Source organism: Brassica rapa, chromosome A08 (assembly GCF_000309985.2).
Source record: "Brassica rapa cultivar Chiifu-401-42 chromosome A08, CAAS_Brap_v3.01, whole genome shotgun sequence".
Lineage (NCBI taxonomy): Eukaryota > Viridiplantae > Streptophyta > Magnoliopsida > Brassicales > Brassicaceae > Brassica > Brassica rapa.
In genome coordinates this window covers 18,295,530-18,320,357 of record NC_024802.2, presented here as the reverse complement: position 1 = coordinate 18,320,357, position 24,828 = coordinate 18,295,530, and the positions used below count along the sequence as shown (strand labels likewise).

Sequence of the window (24,828 nt, the reverse complement as noted above, 5' to 3'; positions counted from 1 at the left end):
TGATGGAGGCTGAAGAACAGAGTCGGTTCAATGGTGTTATGGGCTCTAGACAAAAAAAAATTTAATTTTCAAACTACTATTAGTTTTCTTTAGAAATATTTTGAATCATTTTTACCAGAAATATTTGTATGTTCTTACCAGAAATATTTGTATGTTTTTACCAAAAAATTTAATTTTCAAACTACTATTAATTTTCTTTAAAAATATTTTGAAGAACAGGGTCAGCTCAATGGTATTTGTATGTTTTTACCAGAAATATTTTTAAAAATAAATCTACGAAAAAAAATACTTTTATATAAAAAAAATTGAATCATTTTTTTTATTTTTAATATAAAAATACATGTATTTTTTAAAAAAATGAGACTTTTATCTATTAAAAAATAAGGGGACAACAGATTGGATCTGGGACGGTCGCACTGCTCGCCCCTCTATCTAAACCGGCCCTGCTGAAGAAGTGTTAAAGAAGGAAGACGATTTGTTACCCTACCACAAGGCAATATGATCTTCTTCAGGTTATAAAGCTTTTAGGACTTGTTGAAGGAACAATGTGATAACTGATAAAGGCCATGTGTTTCTGGTCAGAGAGATCTCAGATTTGTCTTATAAGCCTTTGAAATCTTGCCTTTTATACCAGTTAAGCATGCAGATTAGTTTCTGGTATTAGACCCAGTGATGAACAATACAGTTAGGCCTGAGATCAGTAGATACGATTAACATAATAATTCTAATTGGTTTTATTGGACTTCTTCAAAGTAAATTCTACGAGATAACAAATATTTCAGTTTAATAATATAATCGCCAATATACTAGGATGATGTGGAACATCATGGTATAGAGTATGAGCTCACATGTGTATTTTTAATATATATTTCTAATTGTTAATCTTAGAATGTTTAAAGGTCATATTTTAGATGTAAATTAATAAATCAATGATTCTAACAAAGTTTCTCCTAGTGTAAATATTTATAGTGTTTCTATAACACAAAGAAGAAACAACTTTCATTGTACCCGCTCTCAACTCATTTCATCGTCCCCTCTTAACTCAAATTTCACTTTTAGTATTTTTTTTTCCTTTAAAATAGCAAATGGAGTAGTGTTTCGAAAAAAAGAGCAAATGGAGTAATCTTAGGAAAGCTAATAAATTTCTCCATGTGCATGTTTCTTCCAAGCTCTGATAAACCCTAAATTTTGTTGGCTTTGGTGGTTGTTTCTTTTTATGATTTATCGTTAGTTTTGGTAGTTTTGGAAGAGTTGGCAATTTTCATATTCTCTGACACTTCACCTTGAATAGTAAGGTTTCTTCATCATTTTTTTTTATGTCAAAGTGTAGAATGTTCCCCTTGTCAAGATGAAAGTTTATCTTCCTTTCTATAACATTCACAATAGCTCCAAGTATAGCCAAAAAAGGTCTACCAAAGATCAAAGGGTTTTTAGCCTCTTCATCCACATTCAGGGGCGGACCCAGTAATGCCCAAGTGGGGTCAGAGGACACTCCAAAAATATTGAAATAAATAAAATCGCATAGTGTTTCTTAAAGAATCTGCAGCAAAAGTGGTTGTTCTGCACTCTTTGACACCACAAAAAACCTGTGTTCAAACTTATTGGCACCATTCTTCCTTAAAATTTTGAAAATCAAACATATCTAACCCCACTAAAGTCAATCTCTAGGTCCGCCACTGTCCACATTGATGACCACCTCTCCACTTTGATTGTCATTATCTTTAACGAGAACTCTAAAAGACAACTTTTAACCACTTCTAAAGGTGATTGAATGCATTGTACCCTTTCGCGACGACTGGACATGGCAATTGCATGCTAAGGTTGCAGCGGAGTGGTGGTTGCGGTCGTGCGTATGATTTTTATGACCTTATGAAAACTTCTAATCAAGTTGTGAATAGCATTATCATAGATCTTCACCAACTCAAGCCTCTTATGGAGGTTGTATGTGATATTATGATCTCTGTTTTTCGTTGTGGTTATTTCTGTTTCCGAAGTTTAATGTAATTGTTGCTTCATTAATATAATCAAATAGAGTGAAAAAGAGAAATTTTCTATGATAATTTTTTTAGTTTATTTTCACAAAAAATAGTTTTCAAAGAAGAAAATGACCAAGTTTTTTTTATTAAAAGGTAAAAATACATTTATACTCTAGGGTTAACTAATCTAGACTAGAGTTTAGAGTTAAAAGGTGGAGTTTTAAGGATAGAGTTTTAAATTTAAAAAGTTAAAAATTAAAATTTCCAAAATAAAAAGATCATTTTGGTTATTTTCCTCTTTGAATGTTATTTTTGTGACAAAAACTTTAAAAAAATAATATTTGAGAAAATTGTTCTTAAAACAATGCCAAAACTATTACTCATAACTATTATAGTTGAATATGTAAATAAAATTCAAGCATTCAAACTAGAAATCTACATCCAGTGATTAACCCACCCAAGTATTTAATAGCTTTTATCAAAATCCGATACAAACCACATCAGTCCAAAAGATATCGGTTCACATGTCCATTACTCGTATTCTATAACAAAAGTCAAATCCTAATTTAAAAGGTTAATTCCTAAACTCAAATGGATTAGCTTACTTGACATGGAAGAAACTCCACTCAGGTCGCCGTCTCCTTATTTTCCAGCACTGGATCTGCTCCAGTAGAATATTCCATGGCCGGAGACAAGGCGTAACCATTCACTGAACGAGTCACCATATGTGGCGGCATCGGCAAGACCGGTAAGTAGAATATCGGTAAAAATTGATGCTGCTGCTGCAAAGGCTCTTGGATAACTATTCTCCGTGGTTGATCTTGAATCTCTTCTCTCTCAGTTTCTTTATCCGAAACTCCGGTGTTCAAAGAGGCTGAAGTTATAGGATCCTCGTCCGACGTTGCATGGAATTTGACGTGATCCACACGCTGCTTCGCCGTACAATTATTTTGCGGGAATATCGGGAAGGGAACAACGGAAGACGAAGAGGTGTAGATTATTTTCTGTATAGGCGGTTCGAGTCCAAGCAAGTTAACCGAGAGAGGATGTCGAGTTGATGCTGATTCGGGGTAGTTTGACGGGAAGAGGAAGAGACGGATACGCTGGGGACTAGCTGAGTCATACTCTGCGATCATGTTTTGTAGATCTTCGTTGTCATTGACGGTGATGAGAGAGTCTAGGTCGCAGCTGGGGAGTCTGTACTTGAGGGAGAAGGAGCGGCCATGGAGAAGCTTGCCCGAGAGAAGCTGGAAGAAAGCGGAAAAGGAGATGTCACGGGGAACGGCGACGATGCGGGTTTCGCCTCCGATGTATTCTAGGGAGTTTGACGGCGGTATGGGCATTATCCGGCCACCGTAGCTACAGAGCAGACGGAGCTTCGGAGTTAACGGCGGAGCTTTCGGTTCCATGATAGAACAGAGATTCACAAAGTAGTTTGTCTGCAAGTTGGTTCTCGCGTGGTTTCTTGTGTTTGAAGTTGAGACTTGAGAGAGCAAAAAGTAGAAACCAATTGGCAAAGAGATTTGTTGTTTAACAGGCTTTAGGGTTTCTACTTTCCAAACTCAATCTCTACTAATAAAAGGGACCTTTTGAGGCTCCATAGAGCGTCCACATCAGCAAAAAAAACTTCTCTCGAAAGATGACACGTGGCATAAAATATAGTTTTACATTTTAATATTACAAATTTTTGAAAATTATAAATAATATGTAAACATACAACACAAAAAATAGAAAAACTACATTAAACATATGTAAGATTACCATTTTTCACTTAAAAAAAAGACGGATTATCTCCATAATATAACATTACCGTTTTATAAAAAAAAACAAAAAACATTATATATAATTTCAAAAATAATAAATATATGTAAACATACAACATAAAAAAATAGAAATACTACATTAAACATATGTAAGATTACCATTTTACTTTTTTATATAAAAATAATAATATGTAAACATACAACATAAAAAATGGAAAAACTACATTAATTAAACATATGTAAGATTACCATTTTTCACTAAAAAAAACGGATTATCTCCATAATGTAATATTACTATTTTGTAAAAAAACATTATATATAATTTCGAAAATAATAAATAATATGTAAACATACAACATAAAAAATGGAAATACTACATTAAACATATGTAAGATTACCATTTTACATTTAAAAATAACAATAATATGTAAACACACAACATAAAAAAAATAGAAAAACTACATTAAACATATGTAAGCTTACAATTTTCACTAAAAAAACGGCTTATCTCCATAATGTAACATTACCATTATATAAAAAAAGAAAAAAACATAAATATAACTATTTGACTATTTGTCCAAGTTCTTCTATTAAACATTGCCGCTTTACACTAAAAATGGAAAAATACATTAAGATTTAACCATCTATCTTAAAATATAAAATATATAAATTAACTAAATATAAAGTATAAGAAAGAGAAATACTCAATATATAGAAAAATAAATAATAAGTAAATATTATAAATATACAAATTATATATACAATAATAAGTAAATGCACAATTTATAAAAAATGGAAAGAGTATATTAAATATTAAACATCTATCTTAAAATGCAAAATATAGATATTAAGTAAATAGAAAGTATAAGAAAAAGAAATACACAACTTAAAAACAATGGAAAAAGTATATTAAGATTTAAGCATCCATCTTAAAATGTAAAATATAGATATTACGCAAATAGAAAGTAAAAGAAAAGGAAATACACAATTTAAAAAATGGACAAAGTACATTAGTATTTAAACATCTATCTTAAAATGTAATCTCTACTAATAAAAGGGACCTTTTGAGGCTCCATAGAGCGTCCACATCAGCAAAAAAAACTTCTCTCGAAAGATGACACGTGGCATAAAATATTACAAATTTTTGAAAATTATAAATAATATGTAAACATACAACACAAAAAATAGAAAAACTACATTAAACATATGTAAGATTACCATTTTTCACTTAAAAAAAAAAGACGGATTATCTCCATAATATAACATTACCGTTTTATAAAAAAAAAACAAAAAACATTATATATAATTTCAAAAATAATAAATATATGTAAACATACAACATAAAAAAATAGAAATACTACATTAAACATATGTAAGATTACCATTTTACATTTTTATTTAAAAATAATAATATGTAAACATACAACATAAATAATGGAAAAACTACATTAATTAAACATATGTAAGATTACCATTTTTCACTAAAAAAAACGGATTATCTCCATAATGTAATATTACTATTTTGTAAAAAAACATTATATATAATTTCGAAAATAATAAATAATATGTAAACATACAACATAAAAAATGGAAATACTACATTAAACATATGTAAGATTACCATTTTACATTTAAAAATAACAATAATATGTAAACACACAACATAAAAAAAATAGAAAAACTACATTAAACATATGTAAGCTTACAATTTTCACTAAAAAAACGGCTTATCTCCATAATGTAACATTACCATTATAAAAAAAAAAAAAAACATAAATATAACTATTTGACTATTTGTCCAAGTTCTTCTATTAAACATTGCCGCTTTACACTAAAAATGGAAAAATACATTAAGATTTAACCATCTATCTTAAAATATAAAATATATAAATTAACTAAATATAAAGTATAAGAAAGAGAAATACTCAATATATAGAAAAATAAATAATAAGTAAATATTATAAATATACAAATTATATATACAATAATAAGTAAATGCACAATTTATAAAAAATGGAAAGAGTATATTAAATATTAAACATCTATCTTAAAATGCAAAATATAGATATTAAGTAACTAGAAAGTATAAGAAAAAGAAATACACAACTTAAAAACAATGGAAAAAGTATATTAAGATTTAAGCATCCATCTTAAAATGTAAAATATAGATATTACGCAAATAGAAAGTATAAGAAAAGGAAATACACAATTTAAAAAATGGAGAAAGTACATTAGTATTTAAACATCTATCTTAAAATGTAATCTCTACTAATAAAAGGGACCTTTTGAGGCTCCATAAAGCGTCCACATCAGCAAAAAAAACTTCTCTCGAAAGATGACACGTGGCATAAAATATTACAAATTTTTGAAAATTATAAATAATATGTAAACATACAACACAAAAAATAGAAAAACTACATTAAACATATGTAAGATTACCATTTTTCACTTAAAAAAAAAAAGACAGATTATCTCCATAATATAACATTACCGTTTTATAAAAAAAAACAAAAAACATTATATATAATTTCAAAAATAATAAATATATGTAAACATACAACATAAAAAAATAGAAATACTACATTAAACATATGTAAGATTACCATTTTACATTTTTATTTAAAAATAATAATATGTAAACATACAACATAAAAAATGGAAAAACTACATTAATTAAACATATGTAAGATTACCATTTTTCACTAAAAAAAACAGATTATCTCCATAATGTAATATTACTATTTTGTAAAAAAACATTATATATAATTTCGAAAATAATAAATAATATGTAAACATACAACATAAAAAATGGAAATACTACATTAAACATATGTAAGATTACCATTTTACATTTAAAAATAACAATAATATGTAAACACACAACATAAAAAAAATAGAAAAACTACATTAAACATATGTAAGCTTACAATTTTCACTAAAAAAACGGCTTATCTCCATAATGTAACATTACCATTATATAAAAAAGAAAAAAAACATAAATATAACTATTTGACTATTTGTCCAAGTTCTTCTATTAAACATTGCCGCTTTACACTAAAAATGGAAAAATACATTAAGATTTAACCATCTATCTTAAAATATAAAATATATAAATTAACTAAATATAAAGTATAAGAAAGAGAAATACTCAATATATAGAAAAATAAATAATAAGTAAATATTATAAATATACAAATTATATATACAATAATAAGTAAATGCACAATTTATAAAAAATGGAAAGAGTATATTAAATATTAAACATCTATCTTAAAATGCAAAATATAGATATTAAGTAAATAGAAAGTATAAGAAAAAGAAATACACAACTTAAAAACAATGGAAAAAGTATATTAAGATTTAAGCATCCATCTTAAAATGTAAAATATAGATATTACGCAAATAGAAAGTATAAGAAAAGGAAATACACAATTTAAAAAATGGACAAAGTACATTAGTATTTAAACATCTATATTAAAATGTAAATCTATCTTAAAATATAAAATTATTAGTAAATAGAAAGTATAAGAAATAGAAATACACAATATAAAAAAAATTAGTAAATATATAATATAAGTAAATACCCAATTAAAAAAATGGAAAATTACATTAAGTTTTAAAAATATATCTTAAAATTTAAAATATAGATATTACGTAAATAGAAAGTATAACAAATGAAAATATACAATTAAAAAAAAATGAAAAACGTACATTAAGATTTAAACATCTATATTAAAATGTAAAATAGAGATATTAAGTAAATAAAAAGTACAAGAAATAGAAATACATATACAGGAAAATAAATAATAAGTAAATAATAAGTAAATAATGTAAATATATAATATATGAATTATATATATAATAATAAGTAAATACACAACAAAATTTAAAAAATGGAAAAAGTTCACTAAGCATTAATCATCTATCTTAAAATGTAAAATATATAATATAAGGAAATACACAATTTAAAAAAATGGAAAAAGTACATTAAGATTTAAATATCTATTTTAAAATATAAAATATAGATATTACGTAAAAAAAATAAGAAATGGAAATAAACATTTTAAAAAATGGAAAAAGTATATTAAGATTTAAACATCTCTCTTAAAATGTACATCTATCTTAAAATGGTAATAAATTATATAAAAATGGAAATACCACATTAAAAAAAGTATAGTTTTACATCAAGAAAGTCCCTATAAAACTCATTATACCATCAACATCAACCTCACACTATCAAGGAAAGCTTCAAAGCACTCGAGCAAAAAAATGGTTCCACCATTAACTCTTGCCGTCCCAAAAACTTTTAATGACCTTGAAGGAGATTTTTTATAAGAACGAACTTTTTATTAGGTGGATTCATTGTTGGGAACCCCGCAACTTCCAAAGGGCAAACTTATTCATGGGAATTGAATTGTTTTTCATAGACTCAAAGGTATTCTTACAAATTTAAATTAATCTAATCCATAATTTTATTGTTAATATTCATACTAACTCTTTCATGATCAAACCATTACAGTTAATATCCATTCAAGCGTTTATCACGGAACACTTCCTTCCTCGCCGAATCAGGTATTAGTTCATGTTGGTTTAGTATTGTTTTTGGTTTATTAACCGGTTTAGGATGGTCCTATTGTAAATATAATTTAAGTTGATTTAGCATATATTATGCTTAAAATAACTTAAATTAAATAATAGTAATTATGCTTAAAATATAATTGTAGAGAGTTTTCAAATATAGTTTACAGAACATTATAGGTGATGAATTTAATTTATTAAATTCATTTATTACTTCAAACTAAGTTTTTTTTAAGCATACTGAGTTATAAATATCAATGATGGATTGATGAGTATAACATGAAGACAAAAATATAATTATTTGATTTTCAAGATAAGAAATTCAGATTTTATTCAGTTACTCAATATATAACATCTTAAATTATTTTTTAAAACATACACATAATTCATATATATATATATTAATCTTCCAAACTTAAACTATTATATTATATATGAATAATGTTTTTAAATAAAAATAATTTCTGATTTAAAAAAAAATAAAAACAACAAATGGTTATTTTCAAATAATGGATGTAATTTACATTATAGTATCATTTAACAAGTATTAGATACGTTTTGATATATCATTATTTTTTATTTCTAGAAAATAATAAATTGTTAAACATCAATATCATCTAGGTTAAGTATACGAACAAAACAAATTCAAACATCACAAAAAAATATTTACATAAACATTATAATACAATAATTTAATCAAAAAATACAATTCAAAAAGAGAATATCCAAAAGAATACTTATATACTTAATATTTGAAAATCAAAGATATTTTTGCTAAAATTGTACTTACCTGGCCAAGGAGATCGACCATCTTTTTACGGATCGATCGATTGTTGAGCATGTGATCGATCCGAAAATACTCTGCAGTTTAATTAAATATCTAAAACATTTATTCCAACACTCAACAGATAGTTTTGCTAAATATGATAATTAGATAGCCAACAAAATTACAAAAAAAATATTTAAATAGTAAAAATATGTTAATTGAACGTGTTAAAATTTAAAATAAATTTTAATTATGACATGCATCTTAAGATTTATAAAAAATATATATCATAACCTAAATATAAATAATTTAACAACTTAAATTAGAAAAAAATAAAAATCCCGGGCGTAGCCCGGGTTAATCCCTAGTTCTACTTTAATAGGATTTATACTCTCTCCCAGTTTTTAGGGATTACAAGTTTATCTTCTTTTTTTTCATAACTGATTATAAGGGATTATATGTTATGATCTAAATCTACACATGTCAAAATTTAGTGAGTTATAAATTTTTACGTGTACAACATGTAATAAGATTGATGAAAAAATAAACACTATATTTACGACCAAAATAAATTAATAACATAAGTAACTGATATAAACATATATTATCGTTTTCAGAATCATTTTCATAAATGATGGAGTATAACTTTTTTTTACATCAATTATAAGCAAAACACTATTTTTTCTTTGGTGCCACCGGCCACTTCATACCAAACATCAGTATATCCAAGTATGAAATTTGATAACCACTCATAATAAAATTTAACAAAGACAGTGAGCTACTAATTATAAGTTTATAATAAGCCACTTATTTTTATATGCAACAACTCAGTCAAAAACATAAGACCACTATCATATATAGCATGCTCATGAAAGCCCCACTTGCATCAGAGAATAGTACTGGTTATTGGACCGACAGCATAATAAGCGATATCTGTGTTGTTAGTCACCGCGACGCTGACAAGTGTAAGAACGCCACTGAGGGTTCCATTGGGTGAGCTAATAGTACAATTTCCCGTCGGAAGACTAAGTCTGATATCGCAGACACTTGGGGTAAACAAAAGTGTTTGTAAGAAGTTGAGAAATATGAGAAAATAACCGCCCGGGTTAGTTATTGTTTCAGCAAGGTTGTCCGTTAAGCCACCACATGTTAAGATAACGGTGCCATTCGAGATAGGTGGGGCGGTAGGTTCTCCGTCAAGGTCACACCGGGCGATACCCAAAATTGAAACTTGGGCTATCGGGAGGCCATCGAGTACAAAACAGTGGGAAGGGAGATAAAGTGAAGATATGATTGTAGAAACTAGTGGGCCACAATTGATATTCTCAAGCCCAATATGCAGATCCTGCAACAAGTGAAGATTACGTTATTTCCTTTTATGACAGTGTCGGTCAAATACACAAAGTCATATAGGAATAGGAAATTTGTCTTAAGCCTATTGTAACAGGGAATTTATAAGGGGTTATATATAGAGCTTTAGGTTGGGGTTAGTCTTTACGGTTCTAAGCTTTCTATTGTGAAGATACAAGCTTAATTACATATTCTAATAAAGAGAATACGTTTTGGTTACAGTTTTTATTCTAAGTTCTTAAAAGCACAAGTAGGTTAATTCCTTACAAGTGGTATCAGAGCAATCCAGGTTTTGATTGCAAGGGTGCTTGAACAAGAATGACTAAACCAAAGATTGAGAGGATCGACATAGATCGGTTCGATGGAACAGGAGATTTTTCGCTATGGAAGGTTCGGATGATGGCTCACTTTGGTGTCCTAGGGCTAAAGGATATCCTAACAGATGAGAAGCTTCTAATGGATTCACCAGTCAACAAGGAAGAAGGTGATGATACCTTGAAGGACACGGAGAAGAAAGAAGCTGAAGCTATCCCTACCATTGATCCCGTCAAGCTCGGGAAATCAGAGAAAGCGAAAGATCTCATTGTTGTGAATGTAGGAAACCAAGTCCTAAGAAAGATCTGCAACTGTGATACGGCTGCTGCGATGTGGACAGCTCTCAACACGCTGTACACGGAGACGTCCTTGCCGAATCGTATTTACCTACAACACAAATTTTACACTTTCAAGATGAACGATTCAAAGACGATTGATGCAAACGTTGATGACTTCCTAAAACTAGTGACAGATTTAAATAACTTGAGCGTGGAGGTTGATGAAGAAGTTCAAGCTATACTACTACTAAACTCAATGCCTCAGCGATATGATCAACTCAAGGAGACCCTCAAATACGGTAGAGACACTCTCAAGATTAACGAAGTAACCGGAGCTGCACGATCTAAGGAGAGAGAGTTATTGGAAAGTGGTAAGCTATCTAAGTCTCAAGATGAGGGCTTATATGTTGAGGATAGAGGAAGATCGTCAAACCGATCAAACAAAGGAGCCAACGGTAATGGGAAAGGAAGGTCTAAGAGCAGGTATGGGAGATCTAAATCTAGGCAGAAGTATGACAAAAACAATAAAGGTTGTTTCATATGCGGCAAGGAGGGACATTGGAAGCGAGAGTGTCCAGATAAGAAGTCATACAAGTCCGCTAATATAGCTGAGGAACCGAAACAACCCTTAGTACTAACTGTAAGTACTAAAGACACAAAAGAAGAATGGGTAATGGACTCAGGATGTTCTTTCCACATCACTCCAAACAAAGATGTCTTGTTTGACCTAGAAGAATTCGAAGGTGGCAGAGTTCTAATGGCAAACAATACACACTGTGATGTAAAAGGTATTGGTAAAATAAGGATCGTGAGACCCGATGGAACCGTGGTGGTTCTCAAGGATGTGAGATACATGCCGACTATGAGCCGGAACTTGATATCTTATGGGATGCTTGAGCGGTCTGGATGCCAATATGAAGGGAAAGACTTTATGATCAGGTTCTACAAGGACGGGAAGGAGGTCATATCAGGGAAGTTCAACGAAGGTCTATACTACTTACAAGGGACCGTATCCAAAGGAGAAGTTAACGTGTCAAAGGCAGAGATAGACAAGACAACTATATGGCATTCTCGGTTATGTCATATGAGTTTAAAGAATCTGAATGTGTTAGTAGAAAAGGGCTACGTACCGAAAAAGGAAGTGGACAAGTTTGAGTTCTGTGAGACGTGCGTCCTTGGAAAATCTCATAAGCAGAGCTTCCCCGCTGCAAAGCACACCACTAAAGGCATTCTCGAGTACATACATTCAGATTTATGGGGAGCTCCATCAACTCCAGAAAGTCTATCCGGAAGTAAATATTTCATAAGCTTCATAGATGATTACTCTCGAAAGGTTTGGATTTATTTTCTTAAAACGAAAGATGAAGCCTTCAGCAAATTCAAGGAGTGGAAAGAAGCTGTCGAAAATCAAACGAAGAAGAAAATAATGTGCCTACGAACAGATAATGGCCTTGAGTTTTGCAATCAGCAGTTTGATAAACTTTGCAAAGACTCAGGCATTAAGAGACACAAGACTTGTCCATATACTCCGCAGCAAAACGGGGTTTCAGAACGAATGAACCGAACAATCATGGACAAGGTTCGGTGCATGCTCGTGGAGACAGGGTTAGGGCAAGAGTTCTGGGCCGAAGCTGCTTCAACGGCCACATATGTGATAAATCGATCTCCTAACTCTGCAATTGATTATGAACTACCTGAGGAGAGATGGACAGGTACTAAGTGCGACCTGAGCAACCTTAAGAGGTTCGGGTGTTCGGCTTTTGTTCATAAAGTTCAAGCAAAAACAAGTCCAAGGGCCATAAAAGGAGTATTTATGGGATATCCGTTTGGTACTAAGGGATATCGTGTGTGGATTGAAGAAGATAGAAGATGTGACACTAGTAGGAACGTTGTGTTCAATGAAGAAGAACTCTACAAACACACGATACAAGATCCTAAGAAAGGCACTGAAGTTGAAGGCGTTGAAAAAGACGCAAAAGAAAAGAGAGTTAAGCGAGTGACGTTCAAAGAAAATTTGATAGACGGACCAACTCCTTCAAATGCCGATGACGAGGAGTTAACAGCTCCAGGTGGAGTATCTATCTTACCGGAAACGTCAAACAGCTCAGACGACAGCATGACCGAGGAAGAAGACGAGACTGTTTCAAACGCAGAAACAAATCTCGATGGGTATATGCTGGCAAGGGACCGAGTTAGAAGGCAAATAAAACCACCATCAAGATTTGAAGATGAAGATTTCGTAGCCTATGCACTAGCCGCAGCAGACGAGTTAGAAATTGAGGAGCCTAAAACCTTCACTGAAGCTATGACGAGCAAGAAACAAAAGCTATGGAAGAATGGAGCAGATGAAGAAATGGACTCACTCCAACGAAATCGAACGTGGATCTTGATAGAGAAACCTGAGAATGCAAAAGTAGTAGGGTGCAAGTGGATTTTCAAGTTAAAACCCGGGATACCAGGAGTAGAAGAACCGAGATATAAAGTGAGATTGGTAGCTCAGGGTTTCTCACAACAAGAAGGGATTGATTACAACGAAGTGTTTTCTCCGGTGGTGAAACATGTATCAATTCGCATAATGCTCTCACTTGTGGTTAACAACGACTACGAGCTCGAGCAAATGGACGTGAAGACGGCGTTCTTACACGGGGATCTAGAAGAAAGAATTCTGATGAAGCAACCTGAAGGCTATGTTAAGAAAGGGGATGAGAACAAAGTTTGCTTACTTAAGAAATCCTTATATGGGCTCAAACAATCACCAAGGCGATGGAATCATAGGTTTGATTGTTTTATGAAGACTCAAAAATTCGTAAGAAGCAAAGAAGATCCATGCGTCTATATGAAGAATGTTAAGACGCCACAAGCTGTATTCTTACTACTATACGTTGATGACATGCTCATTGTCTCAGGAGATCATCAAGAAATCAGAAACATCAAAGAGAGTTTGAGCAAGGAATTCGAGATGAAAGACTTGGGAAAAGCATCAAGAATATTAGGAATGGATATCATAAGAGATAGAGCGAAGGGAACCCTAATATTATCACAAGAAGGCTATCTACGAAAGGTAGTAGAAACCTTTGGAATGACAGATGCAAAGGCCGTGGTAACACCAACTTCATCTCAGTTCAAACTAAGAAGTTTAAAACCAGAGCAAAAGGAAGAGGAAAGAAAACATATGGAAGATGTTCCATACTCAAGTGCAGTAGGAAGCATAATGTACGCAATGGTCGGTTCCCGACCTGATCTAGGTTTTGCTGTTGGATTGATAAGCCGTTACATGTCTGAACCCGGAAGAGAACATTGGGCAGCTGCTAAGTGGGTTTTAAGGTACCTAACAGGAGCAACAGGAAGGTGTCTAACGTTTACTAAAGGATCGAAGTTCAGCATTGAGGGATTTTGTGACTCTGATTATGCTACAGACCTTGACAGAAGAAGGTCAGTCACAGGATACGTGTTTCAAGTTTGGGGAAATACGGTAAGCTGGAGATCGGGGTTACAAGACGTAGTAGCCCTTTCAACAACCGAAGCCGAGTACATGGCACTAACCGCGGCTGCGAAAGAAGCTCTATGGCTAAGAAGACTATGCAAGGAACTCGGTTTTGATCAAGAAAGTGTCAAGATTAATTGTGATTCACAAAGCGCTATAGCCCTAGCAAAGAATCATGTTCATCACGAAAGAACCAAGCATGTTGACACTAAATATCATTTCATCAGAGATGTGGTTGAAGATGGCAGTGTTACTCTATCTAAAATCCATACTAGCAAGAACCCAGCAGACTTTCTAACTAAGGCCTTACCAGGGCAAAAGTTTGATCTCTGTTGTGAACTCCTCAAGATAGCTTGAGAAACCAGCACGGCAGGTAACTTCGTTATCGATACACCTCGCACAAGAAGAAGTAATAAGGTTAGAGCAAACAAGTTACTTCTTATCGATAACAAGGAAGCTCAATGGTTACAAGGAAGTTACCTGCTAGGAAGATGCGAGGCAAGGAGTTCTAAAGGAAAGGAGTTCTCAGCTCGAGGTGGAGCAGCTGAGAAAAGACCAAAACAGGAATGACTAACTAACGACATATGAGAGAACGTCTTAAACGGCAAAGCAAAAGCTGAAGGGAGACGAGTACCTCAAGCGGTAACAAAGAGGCTCGGTGGATCGACGGATAAAGATTAACGACATAGGAATGTCTTAAACAGCTAAAAACAAAGCTGAAGGGAGACATGAGTCGTTGATACAGCAAAGGAGACGCATACAAATTGCGCCTGCGAAGCTGAAAAAAGATCGGCAACACTGAGATGTTACTAAGGAATTTTCACTATCAAAACAGGATTAAAGCAGGGAAACTAAGGAGACATCAGCTAAAATTGAAGAATCGATGAACACTTACCGAAAAAAGGGGACGTCATATTTTCGGTGAAATTATCATCTCCGATGGCTAAAAAAAAAAAAAAGAAAGAAGAAGTCGCGATCTTCTCTCATGATAGGTGAGGATCGGAGTGAGAGGCGCCGCCGAAGAAACCTCGGTGGTGGGTTCACGAGACAGAGATACGAAGGAGCTGAGCCGGAATCCTTAAAAGGGGAGATGCAGTGGTGGATCGGAGATCCTGGACGAAGGATCTGTACGATTAAATGCCATCATCATTTTGGAATCGCCATCATCGTAAGAGTCGCCATGGAAGAAAGAAGAGAGCTCTAGACGACGTCGATGATACCAAAGGAAGGAGACACGAGGAGAAGAAATCATTTGGGCCCAAGGTGGAGTTTGTAGAAACTAGTGGGCCACAATTGATATTCTCAAGCCCAATATGCAGATCCTGCAACAAGTGAAGATTACGTTATTTCCTTTTATGACAGTGTCGGTCAAATACACAAAGTCATATAGGAATAGGAAATTTGTCTTAAGCCTATTGTAACAGGGAATTTATAAGGGGTTATATATAGAGCTTTAGGTTGGGGTTAGTCTTTACGGTTCTAAGCTTTCTATTGTGAAGATACAAGCTTAATTACATATTCTAATAAAGAGAATACGTTTTGGTTACAGTTTTTATTCTAAGTTCTTAAAAGCACAAGTAGGTTAATTCCTTACAATGATGATAAGTATGGAGATGAGAGAAGCATTCAATATTGCCATTTTCTGATTCGTGTTTATAGATTAATGGTTCTTGGCTGTGCGTGGGGTATTTATATGGGTAGACTGAATCATCTAGGTATACTGTATTTGTCACAAAATGTGTTTTCTTCAATTAAAATTTTGACTTTGCGTCTCAACTTGTTCTGATTTCTTTTATGTCAGTTATTATTTACTGTGGATAGATGTAATAAGCTTATTTAAGTCACATATGATATGAGTATTATAACTAATGTATATGTTTTACGTGCACGACATGTAGTTTGAGTTCTAAAAATGTGTTGATTACATAAAATAAATTCCAAGGAAACAGAACTGGAAAATGGGTTCTTTTTAGACGAATTTATATTGTTCGAGTGAAACAAGAGAAGATATGTACTGCAGGTATTTTTAATTGTAAGGGTTAGTAATCAACGATAGTTATTTTATGACAAACAATACAGTATGTTTTTAGGTATACGGACACCAAATATTTAGATCCAAAAATTGCTGATCCTGGCGGAATAGAAGGAATCACGGATACTTTTAAAATCTTATATATCCGTTACGTTTTCACCTCTATTCAAAAGTTCATTGTTTTATATGCAGTTTGTGAAGAAGTCTTTTTTGCTTTCAATGTTGTAATTGCAGACATTACGAGCCAACATAATTGTCATGAGATCGTTGGTGCTGATCGCCTTCGCCATGAGAAGTGATCTGGATCAAGCTTTCAAAGCTAGTTTTGTATTTGTTGGACTTTAATTAAATATTACAAACGGTTAAGAGTCAATGCATGTGTCCATTAAAGGCATCTCTTAAGTCAACCTATGTGTTGATTAAGAAAACCGCTTGAATCATTATATAAAGCCATCAAATGTCATACAGAGGAAGACACATAATTATTCTGATTCAGTCTTCTTCAGGGTCTCCCTACTACGGTGTCTTGTACAAAGATCGATAATTGTATCTTCTAGATAGACGTACACGAACTGCATATACCATTGTAAGGGCGAAATTTTGTCTTAGAAAATTGCTCAAACAAACCTCTATCAAACAACAATTAAGTTGTGAAAGGAAGAAAGGTAATCATCTTATTTATAAGAATTTATAAATTGAGTAATATTTATAAGGATTTATAAACTAAAACGTATTGAGTACTGAGACTGATTTGCATCTATACTTTTGTTTAACAGTATTCATGTTTCAATAAAACAAGGGAGATACGATTTTTTAAAGTCTATCAAAAACACAATAAAGCCTTCTTACACCTCTTCCACCATTGGCTCTAAGACCAATATGACTTTGCTTCATTGGCTCTAAAAGAGGATGTGAAAGAAATATTTGCTGTTCACAATTTCTAGTGTAACTAGAAAAAGGACATTATACATATTGCATTGATTTTTGGCATTAACCACAATTTAATTACAAAATTGAAGAGACTTTTACCTTTTTGACCAAAACTAATTGTTTTCAAGAATTAATGACTTTTGACCAAGATTTAGTCTCCAAAGAATTGTTTACTTTCTTTTACATTAAAATTTCATCTATGTAGTGATCAGTTACATAAAATAAAACTTTGATATAAAAATAAATTTTTGGACCATGATCCATAAACCATCATTTAAACTGAACATAACTTCGAGTCAATCTTGACTCGATTAAGGGCTTGCGCTTGATTTAGTATGAGTTCACATTTCTCTACAATTATCTAAGGTACTTAACCATGTTATACTTCTCTACAATGTCCATTTTGTGATATTGAATCAATAATCTTAGGACAAAGATTTTTCAATTAAACAAATTCAGTTTAACATATGTATTAAAACTGAGTTCCTATAAAGTATTGGGTAGAATCACGTTTTCAAAACATTAAGATTACTGTTGGTTGAAAACATAGAACATTAAGATTTTATTCAAATTATTTCAGTGCACAAGACATTGAACATTCTGTAATGAATTAATCACATACATGAAACAATAAGAAGGATAAGTACAATGAAACGCAAGGATGTAAGTAATGTTTAACATCAAAAGACTTTGCTAAAGTATTTGTAGAATAACTTATCAACCATAACTTGATAAGCTCTTTCAGTTGGATGGTAGCTATCCCAAAATATATAGGCCGACGAATTAGAGCATGTGAATGGATTATATGAGTTGCACATATAAGAAATTTCGAGAAAACCAGTACCGCAACAAGCTCTATCAGCTACCTCGAAACCTGAAACATAATAGGATATTTACTTAAAACTTAGTCCACGTTTTTAATACAAAGGAATAAAAATATATATATATATATATATATTATGTTTGTGAGATGAATTAACCGTATTTTTTAGGATTTTGGATCATGTCCAAAAAGGTCTCATAAACATCAACGTAGAAGATAATACCCTCCAACTCTCTATCTAAAGATTTCAGTGCTGGAGAAAGTCTAGTGTTGAATTTTTTTGCCATATTGTTTAAGGGTTTAACACATTCTCTTGTTAATACACTTCCACGCACTGATCTTTGAAGTGGTACACATCCAACAGGAAGTGCACTAAACACCCCAATTTTTCGAGCTCCAAGCTTGTGTAATTCCTAAATATTATTAAATAAATAATATTATTAGTTGTTATTTTATTGTTGTTTCATTTAATATTTGAATAAATCTAACACACTTACTCTTACGAATATAACTGCTGATTTAGCCAAGAAAGAAGCATAAGATGCAGGGTTATATTTATGAGATTGGGCTATATAAGTGTGAGCAAGGTCATTGCTACTAGAAACCACGAGAAAAATGCCGCGGTTCAAGATATGTCGAGCTTTTCTTTTTCCATAACGTCGTTTGATCGTTGATATATACTCTTTGAAATATATTAGTTGATCCCCCACTGATATCACCGACTACAAAAGATCAACAAATAAAAATTATATATTATTTACTAAATTTTTTTTTGAATATTTAGAGGTTCAATCCCGAAAGCCCTTAATTACATCCCCTTGGACGAGATCCACCCCATTTTAAACTATGTTACATAGAAACAGAAGCGGATACGTGGAAGCGGAAGCGTAAAGAAGCGCAGATGCGATATTTTTTAAAATATTAGGAAACATATACGTGTTGAAAGCGTATATCCATATATATATATATATATATATATATATATAATAATTTTAAAAAAAAAATTACACATAAATTTTGAAATAAAGCATTTATATAAGATTTTTAAAAAAAATTAGGACTAAAAATTATATGATTTAAATTTGAAATAAAGCATTTATTTATTTATAATAATTTTGAAATGATTTTATATTAAAACTGTAAAAATACACATAAATTAAGTTTACAAAAATATATTATATTAATTATTTTCAATACTTCATAAATAATTGACTCAATATATTTCAATATGTGTTATATCTTTAATAAAATATCTCAATGCATAAAGATAATTTATAATATTAGTTTTAATATTTGTATATTTCTAACTCTATATTCATTACTATTATTATTTTTATTTAATATAGATTAAAAACTATGGTTTTATATTTGATTGATATATATTGCAATTTTTTTTAAAACAGAAGCGTGATTCCAAAACGGAATCGTAAGCTTCCAACGTGTTTTTAAAAAAAAAAATTTAAAAGCGTTTTGGAAGCGAGATTCCACAAGCTTCCACAAGGTTCCGATTCCGATTCCTGTTCCGAAGCGGGAAGCGGATCTCCGATGAAGCTTCCATGCAACATAGATTTTAAATAGCATTCTTTAGGAGAGGAAGCCTCTCTCAACCAGAACTGGATCCATGACTTTTCAAAATTCTTACTAGGTAATTTAAGAGTTTTAGCCTCCAATCCAACTCCCTATTCCTAAATAAATAAAACTAATTAACTATAAGTATATGATGACATACCATAGTTTCGGCTGTCAATGGATCATAACCTGATCCTCCAGACGCAAATGTTATACCTTTCAAAAGATTTCTAGGCTTCAAATTTGGACTTAGGTATGCTGGTAATGTCTTAGCCAACCCCAATTTTTCCGCTGAAACAAAATTGGTTAAAGCAAGTGCAGAACGATGTAAAAATAGTTATAACTTTATATAATCAAATATAAAAAATAATTCAAACAATTACCAATAAGATCAGAAGGAACTTTTCCATCAGAAAATCTTCCAGTAGCCAATCCGCCGGGAAAGTCTTTGCCATAAGGAGGGAAGTTGGACTTAAGAAAAGTTGAGAGATTGTTGTTGTTACCAGTATCCATTATTGAATCTCCGAAAACTATTAATGCAGGGATTTTAGCCTTCGTTCTTTGCTTTGCTGCATCCGCTTGGACGGCTAATACCAACACGAGCCATAACATGTAAAGCTTCATTGTTGGTTTGTTTAGTTTTCTGTCGAGATTTGGTTTGTGTTTTTTAGTTTGTAGACATGCATATATATATGGGTCCCTTCATATCATGGATATCGCTTAATATTTATTATCAAAAAAATAATATTTATGATCAATAAAAATGTAACTAATTTGTTTTCAAATTGAATATACAACTTTTGCAATACCGTAACCGTAACAGCAATTTGGTATAATCACTCAGTAATATGTCACATTTTCGATATAGAACAGTATGTTTATATTAGCTACTACTATATAAGAAAATTTTCAAATCGTGGTGAATCGTCGCAAATTAAAACTGCTGTTAGTAAAAAATGCTACCAAATATGAAAGAAAAATTCATGGCTTTTTTCTCTGGCTGCTTCGATCATTAAATGCTACCAAAAGTTTGATTGTTGCACCTTTCATTATGGGTGACAAAGTTGGTTAACCTAATCAATGATCTAACTTAATCTAACCTAAAAATTCCAAATTTATTTAGGTTTTAAGTATATTCAAAAGTCCATTTAGATTTAGGCTATTTAGCTAATAAATAAACTCATGACTTATTTTACTAGTATTTAGATGTATAAGTTAATTGGTTTCCTAATCATTTATTTATTTATTAAAATTGATTAATAAATAACTTCAGATATCATTTTTATTTAATATAAAATCTATCCAGATTTAAACCTATACAGCCCAAATACAATTAAATCTATCATTAACATTTATTTAAATTAATAAACAAACATTAATCCAAACTTGGCTCTTATAAAAACATTCAAGACATCAAACATTACCATTTTAGTAATGAGCTGATACTTTGACCCAAGAATCAAATCGTCCCAAATACACACATCCAATCTCTCTATATATTCATTCACACGGCATTAAAAGAGAAAACTGTTCAGCTTCGTCCCCGTTCATTTCTCCACCGCAAAAAGAGCGGCATTGGAGCCCTGTCCACGAACACTCTCCGACCATCTCTTGTTGTGTACTCATACTTCCACTGTGGTCCTACAAGCCATGCCATTGCGGTTCCACCAAGTAAGCCACCAATCTGAAATTCACCAGAGATGTTATTTCTCAGACATCTACTACTGTTTAATAAATTTTTAAGGCATGATTTGGTTACTTACATGTCCCCAGTTATCTATGCCTCTTGACACTAAACCCAATGTCTGCATTATCAAAAACTTGTTAGAACTTGAGAAAGATTATTCAAATTTAAAATGTTGTATTACTAACCATGTTTAGGGCAATAACTTGAGCTATCTGCATCAGATCTTCATTCCCACCTCTGACCATTTGTTTGTGTCTCATGACAAATACAGCTACCGAGCCAACCTACAAAAAGGAAAAGAGGTTATCATTTAACAAACTTCATTTCGTATGAGAACAAAGGGTTATGGTTCCAACAGACTTACCAATCCGAAAATTGCACCGGAAGCACCAACTGATGGCGATTTGTTGAGCCAGTAACTCATTGCTGAACCTAGAACTCTTAAGATGGTTTCTGTTAGTCAACTATAATCACCCAACGTCAAAGAAAGTCTATGAGACATTAATTACTTGCAACTGCAGATGTCAAGTAAACGGCGAGGAATCTCTTTGGGCCACCTAAACTCTCAGCAGTTGGTCCAATAGAATTCAAAGAATAGCAATTTATCTAAACACAAAGGAGGAAACAGTTTAGCCATACATATAAAAAAGAAGTAAACAGCATTGACTAGAGAATAGAACTTAAAAGGGTTGAATGGTTGATGAGAAACTGACCATGAGATGCATAGGATTTGCATGAAGAACAGAAGATGTAGCCAGTCTCCATAACTGACCTCTATCGATCAAGCTGTTAACCTTGGCTCCCCATGTCAGCACTCTGCCATTGGATGCAACTTGTGCAATATACATTCTGTCATGACACACAAGAATGAAACCCATAAGACTAAAGCATTTCTCTAATGCAACATATCAAAACCAAAAGACATGATAACAGAGAGAACTAAACACATACATAACGTTAACAGCAAGGAGGACGTTGGTCCACCTACGTCCACTGCTTGTGTTTCTCTTGGAAGCCTCCTGGTTTGATGATGATGATCCTTCATCACCTCTAGGATCTATCCTACTCTCTCCTCCTCCATTAAAGAAACATATTGATAGCAACGAAGATCTGATATCATCTCTGGAGTGGAGGAAGTTAGCCCTGTTGAACAGAACGAGTCTTCTTGAGAACTCCGTCCGTGCAGCATCAGAGACTTGCTGCAGTTTCTGTCAAAAGCAGCAGAGAGTCCAAGACAAATGATTGAAAGTTGAAACCTTTATACAGTAGAATTGCAAAAGAGCTAATCACAAAGCAACCCAGATGAAGAAAGTTTAAGCCTTTCTGTTCCAAAGATTTAAACTTTTCGGAGAAAAGTATAAGAAAGAGAGAGAGAGAGTAGCTAGAACCTGAAGTGAAGAGCGGATACGTAAGCCAAGGCGGAGGTGACGGCGAAGATGATCGCACGCGTGTATGGATGCGGCGGTTGCGAAACCTCGAAACGCCGTGGATCCAGATTCCGGCGGCCAGAGATTATGTTGAGATAATGACAAAAGTACCATCTCCTTTCACGTTTCTCAGTTTCGAACTTTGGGACCTTTGGTTTTTTTTTTTTTACCTTTGGTACGGTACACTCTGTTATATGATGTTTTGGCCAAAAATAATACTTCTTCCGTTTTTTAATATAAGTCGTTTAAAAGCTATGCACATAGATTAAAAAATCATTTACTTTTTATATTTTTAAAACAAAAACATCATTAATTATTACATAACCACAATTCAACCAATAAAAAAATAAAAAATATATTATCATTGGTCAGACAATATTAATTATTAATAAATATTACATAAAAACCAAAAACGACATATAATTTGAAACAAATTTTTTTTTCTAAAACGACTTATATTAAAAAACGGAGAGAATATTATTAAGAAATCTATTTAGGGCCATCTATTTATTTAAAATCTCTCTTATTAGATTATTTTAATTTTAGGGAAATATTAGATAAATTCATTGTTTCCTAAATTCTAAACCAATTAAATTGAATATTTTGTCAAACAGATGACATGCAGGTTCCATTTCTTTCATTTTTCAAATTTATTATGAAAAAATATTTTCCTTTCCAATTTTGATGAAGAACAATTTATACAAATTTTCTTAATTCTTAATTTTTCAAATAAATTTGTGTTCTTTTTCTTAGTTCAACAAACGGTCACCCATCAACCATCTTATTATATTTTTAATAACAAACATTTTCTAAAACATCTTATAGGAAACTAGATTGTTTGTCCGCGCTACGCGCGGAAAGTTGTTTTTTGATAATAAAATTATTACGGAAATTAAAATATAGCATGGAAATAAAACTGTATTAAAATATTTGTAGAATTGTGTACGAAGTAAAGAGGAGTTTGTTTATTGTTTAACAACGTAGACAAAAGAAAAAATGGTTGTGCTTCAGAAGAGTGGGTTGGAGGGATATTGGAGTCTGTAAATTTAAAAAAAAGCCAAAATAGGAACATAACTTGTAAATTGATAAAGAGGAATCAAACTCGGTGTAATATTTGATCATGTACTTTGTAGAGTTCCTTAGTACTCTTTTGGTGGAAGAAGCTTATGTGATGTTTTTCCCAGTTGTTTGGTGGCTAAAGGGCTGCCAATCATTTAAATGGAAACTGTTGATCATAATATATGAGATATAGATGTTGAAATTATCATAGAATGTTTTTTTTTATCGTTGTGAGCTGGGAGATATATAAAGATTTCTTTATAAATTATATTCTTCACTTTCTTTACGTGTGAACTCCGATCTTCTGCATAAAACCATCCATTCAGTGAACATAGTTTTTTCAATGTCAGGCTTTCGGAGAACACGCCCCAGATCATCTGTTTCTTTAATTGTGATATTATGTTCACATTCCAAGTGAATGATTAGCTTTTGGACTGATGGCTTCTTTTTGTGAATGTGGAATGCAAATGTTCACCACATAGACTCACAAGCTGTTAAGTAGCGACAGTCGATGAAGTCTTGGAATGCCCTGCATAGAGCACAGTGTGGTGTAAATGTGAATAATTATTTATTATATTTTATTCACAATTTTGTATTACAAAGTCTATAGAATTACCTGCTTTAAAATATATATAGGTTTTTGTATTTATTATTTGGTTGTGTTAAGAATTATTATACTCGTTTTTTGAATTAATATGTATTGAATATAATATTTAGTGTAAACGTTTAGAATGTTTTTTTAGATATAAGAGTATAAATTATGCTGACTTTGAAAAAGTATAACTTAGTAA

At 31.9% G+C, this 24,828-nt stretch overlaps 3 protein-coding genes across 3 annotated transcripts; all 3 read right to left on the bottom strand.

Moving 5' to 3' along the window:
- Positions 1 to 81: 81 nt before the first annotated feature.
- On the bottom strand, positions 82 to 3,658 carry LOC103835588. Its single transcript, XM_033277591.1, has one exon. The coding sequence runs from the start codon at positions 3,383 to 3,385 to the stop codon at positions 2,603 to 2,605; it is 783 nt and encodes a 260-aa protein (XP_033133482.1). The 5' UTR covers positions 3,386 to 3,658; the 3' UTR covers positions 82 to 2,602.
- Positions 3,659 to 18,010: 14,352 nt separating this feature from the next.
- On the bottom strand, positions 18,011 to 20,539 carry LOC103835447 (GDSL esterase/lipase At1g59030). The gene is made up of 5 exons (XM_009111625.3): positions 20,248 to 20,539; positions 20,025 to 20,155; positions 18,793 to 19,017; positions 18,453 to 18,708; positions 18,011 to 18,346 (listed from the first exon to the last, which is right to left on the bottom strand). Exons 1-5 carry the CDS (start codon positions 20,486 to 20,488, stop codon positions 18,153 to 18,155), a joined length of 1,047 nt encoding a protein of 348 aa, XP_009109873.1. The 5' UTR covers positions 20,489 to 20,539; the 3' UTR covers positions 18,011 to 18,152.
- A 653-nt stretch (positions 20,540 to 21,192) lies between these two features.
- Positions 21,193 to 23,178, bottom strand: LOC103835446 (RHOMBOID-like protein 10, chloroplastic). Its single transcript, XM_009111624.3, has 8 exons — positions 22,940 to 23,178; positions 22,503 to 22,759; positions 22,265 to 22,400; positions 22,061 to 22,157; positions 21,916 to 21,983; positions 21,737 to 21,835; positions 21,628 to 21,669; positions 21,193 to 21,548 (listed from the first exon to the last, which is right to left on the bottom strand). Exons 1-8 carry the CDS (start codon positions 23,090 to 23,092, stop codon positions 21,396 to 21,398), a joined length of 1,005 nt encoding a protein of 334 aa, XP_009109872.1. The 5' UTR covers positions 23,093 to 23,178; the 3' UTR covers positions 21,193 to 21,395.
- Between the last annotated feature and the right edge of the window lie 1,650 nt (positions 23,179 to 24,828).

Bases quoted from the DNA above. Each gene is read 5' to 3' on its own strand.
- LOC103835446 (XM_009111624.3), bottom strand. From the start codon at position 23,092: ATGGTACTTTTGTCATTATCTCAACATAATCTCTGGCCGCCGGAATCT. The intron at 21,836-21,915 runs GTAAGTCTGTTG...TCCTTTTTGTAG, and splicing joins CCGGTGCAATTTTCGGATTG to GTTGGCTCGGTAGCTGTATT. The intron at 21,549-21,627 runs GTAAGTAACCAA...GGTGAATTTCAG, and splicing joins GCATAGATAACTGGGGACAT to ATTGGTGGCTTACTTGGTGG.
- LOC103835447 (XM_009111625.3), bottom strand. From the start codon at position 20,488: ATGAAGCTTTACATGTTATGGCTCGTGTTGGTATTAGCCGTCCAAGCG. The intron at 20,156-20,247 runs GTAATTGTTTGA...ATTTTGTTTCAG, and splicing joins AGTTCCTTCTGATCTTATTG to CGGAAAAATTGGGGTTGGCT. The intron at 19,018-20,024 runs GTATGTCATCAT...GATCTTTTGTAG, and splicing joins CATTGACAGCCGAAACTATG to TCGGTGATATCAGTGGGGGA.
- LOC103835588 (XM_033277591.1), bottom strand. From the start codon at position 3,385: ATGGAACCGAAAGCTCCGCCGTTAACTCCGAAGCTCCGTCTGCTCTGT.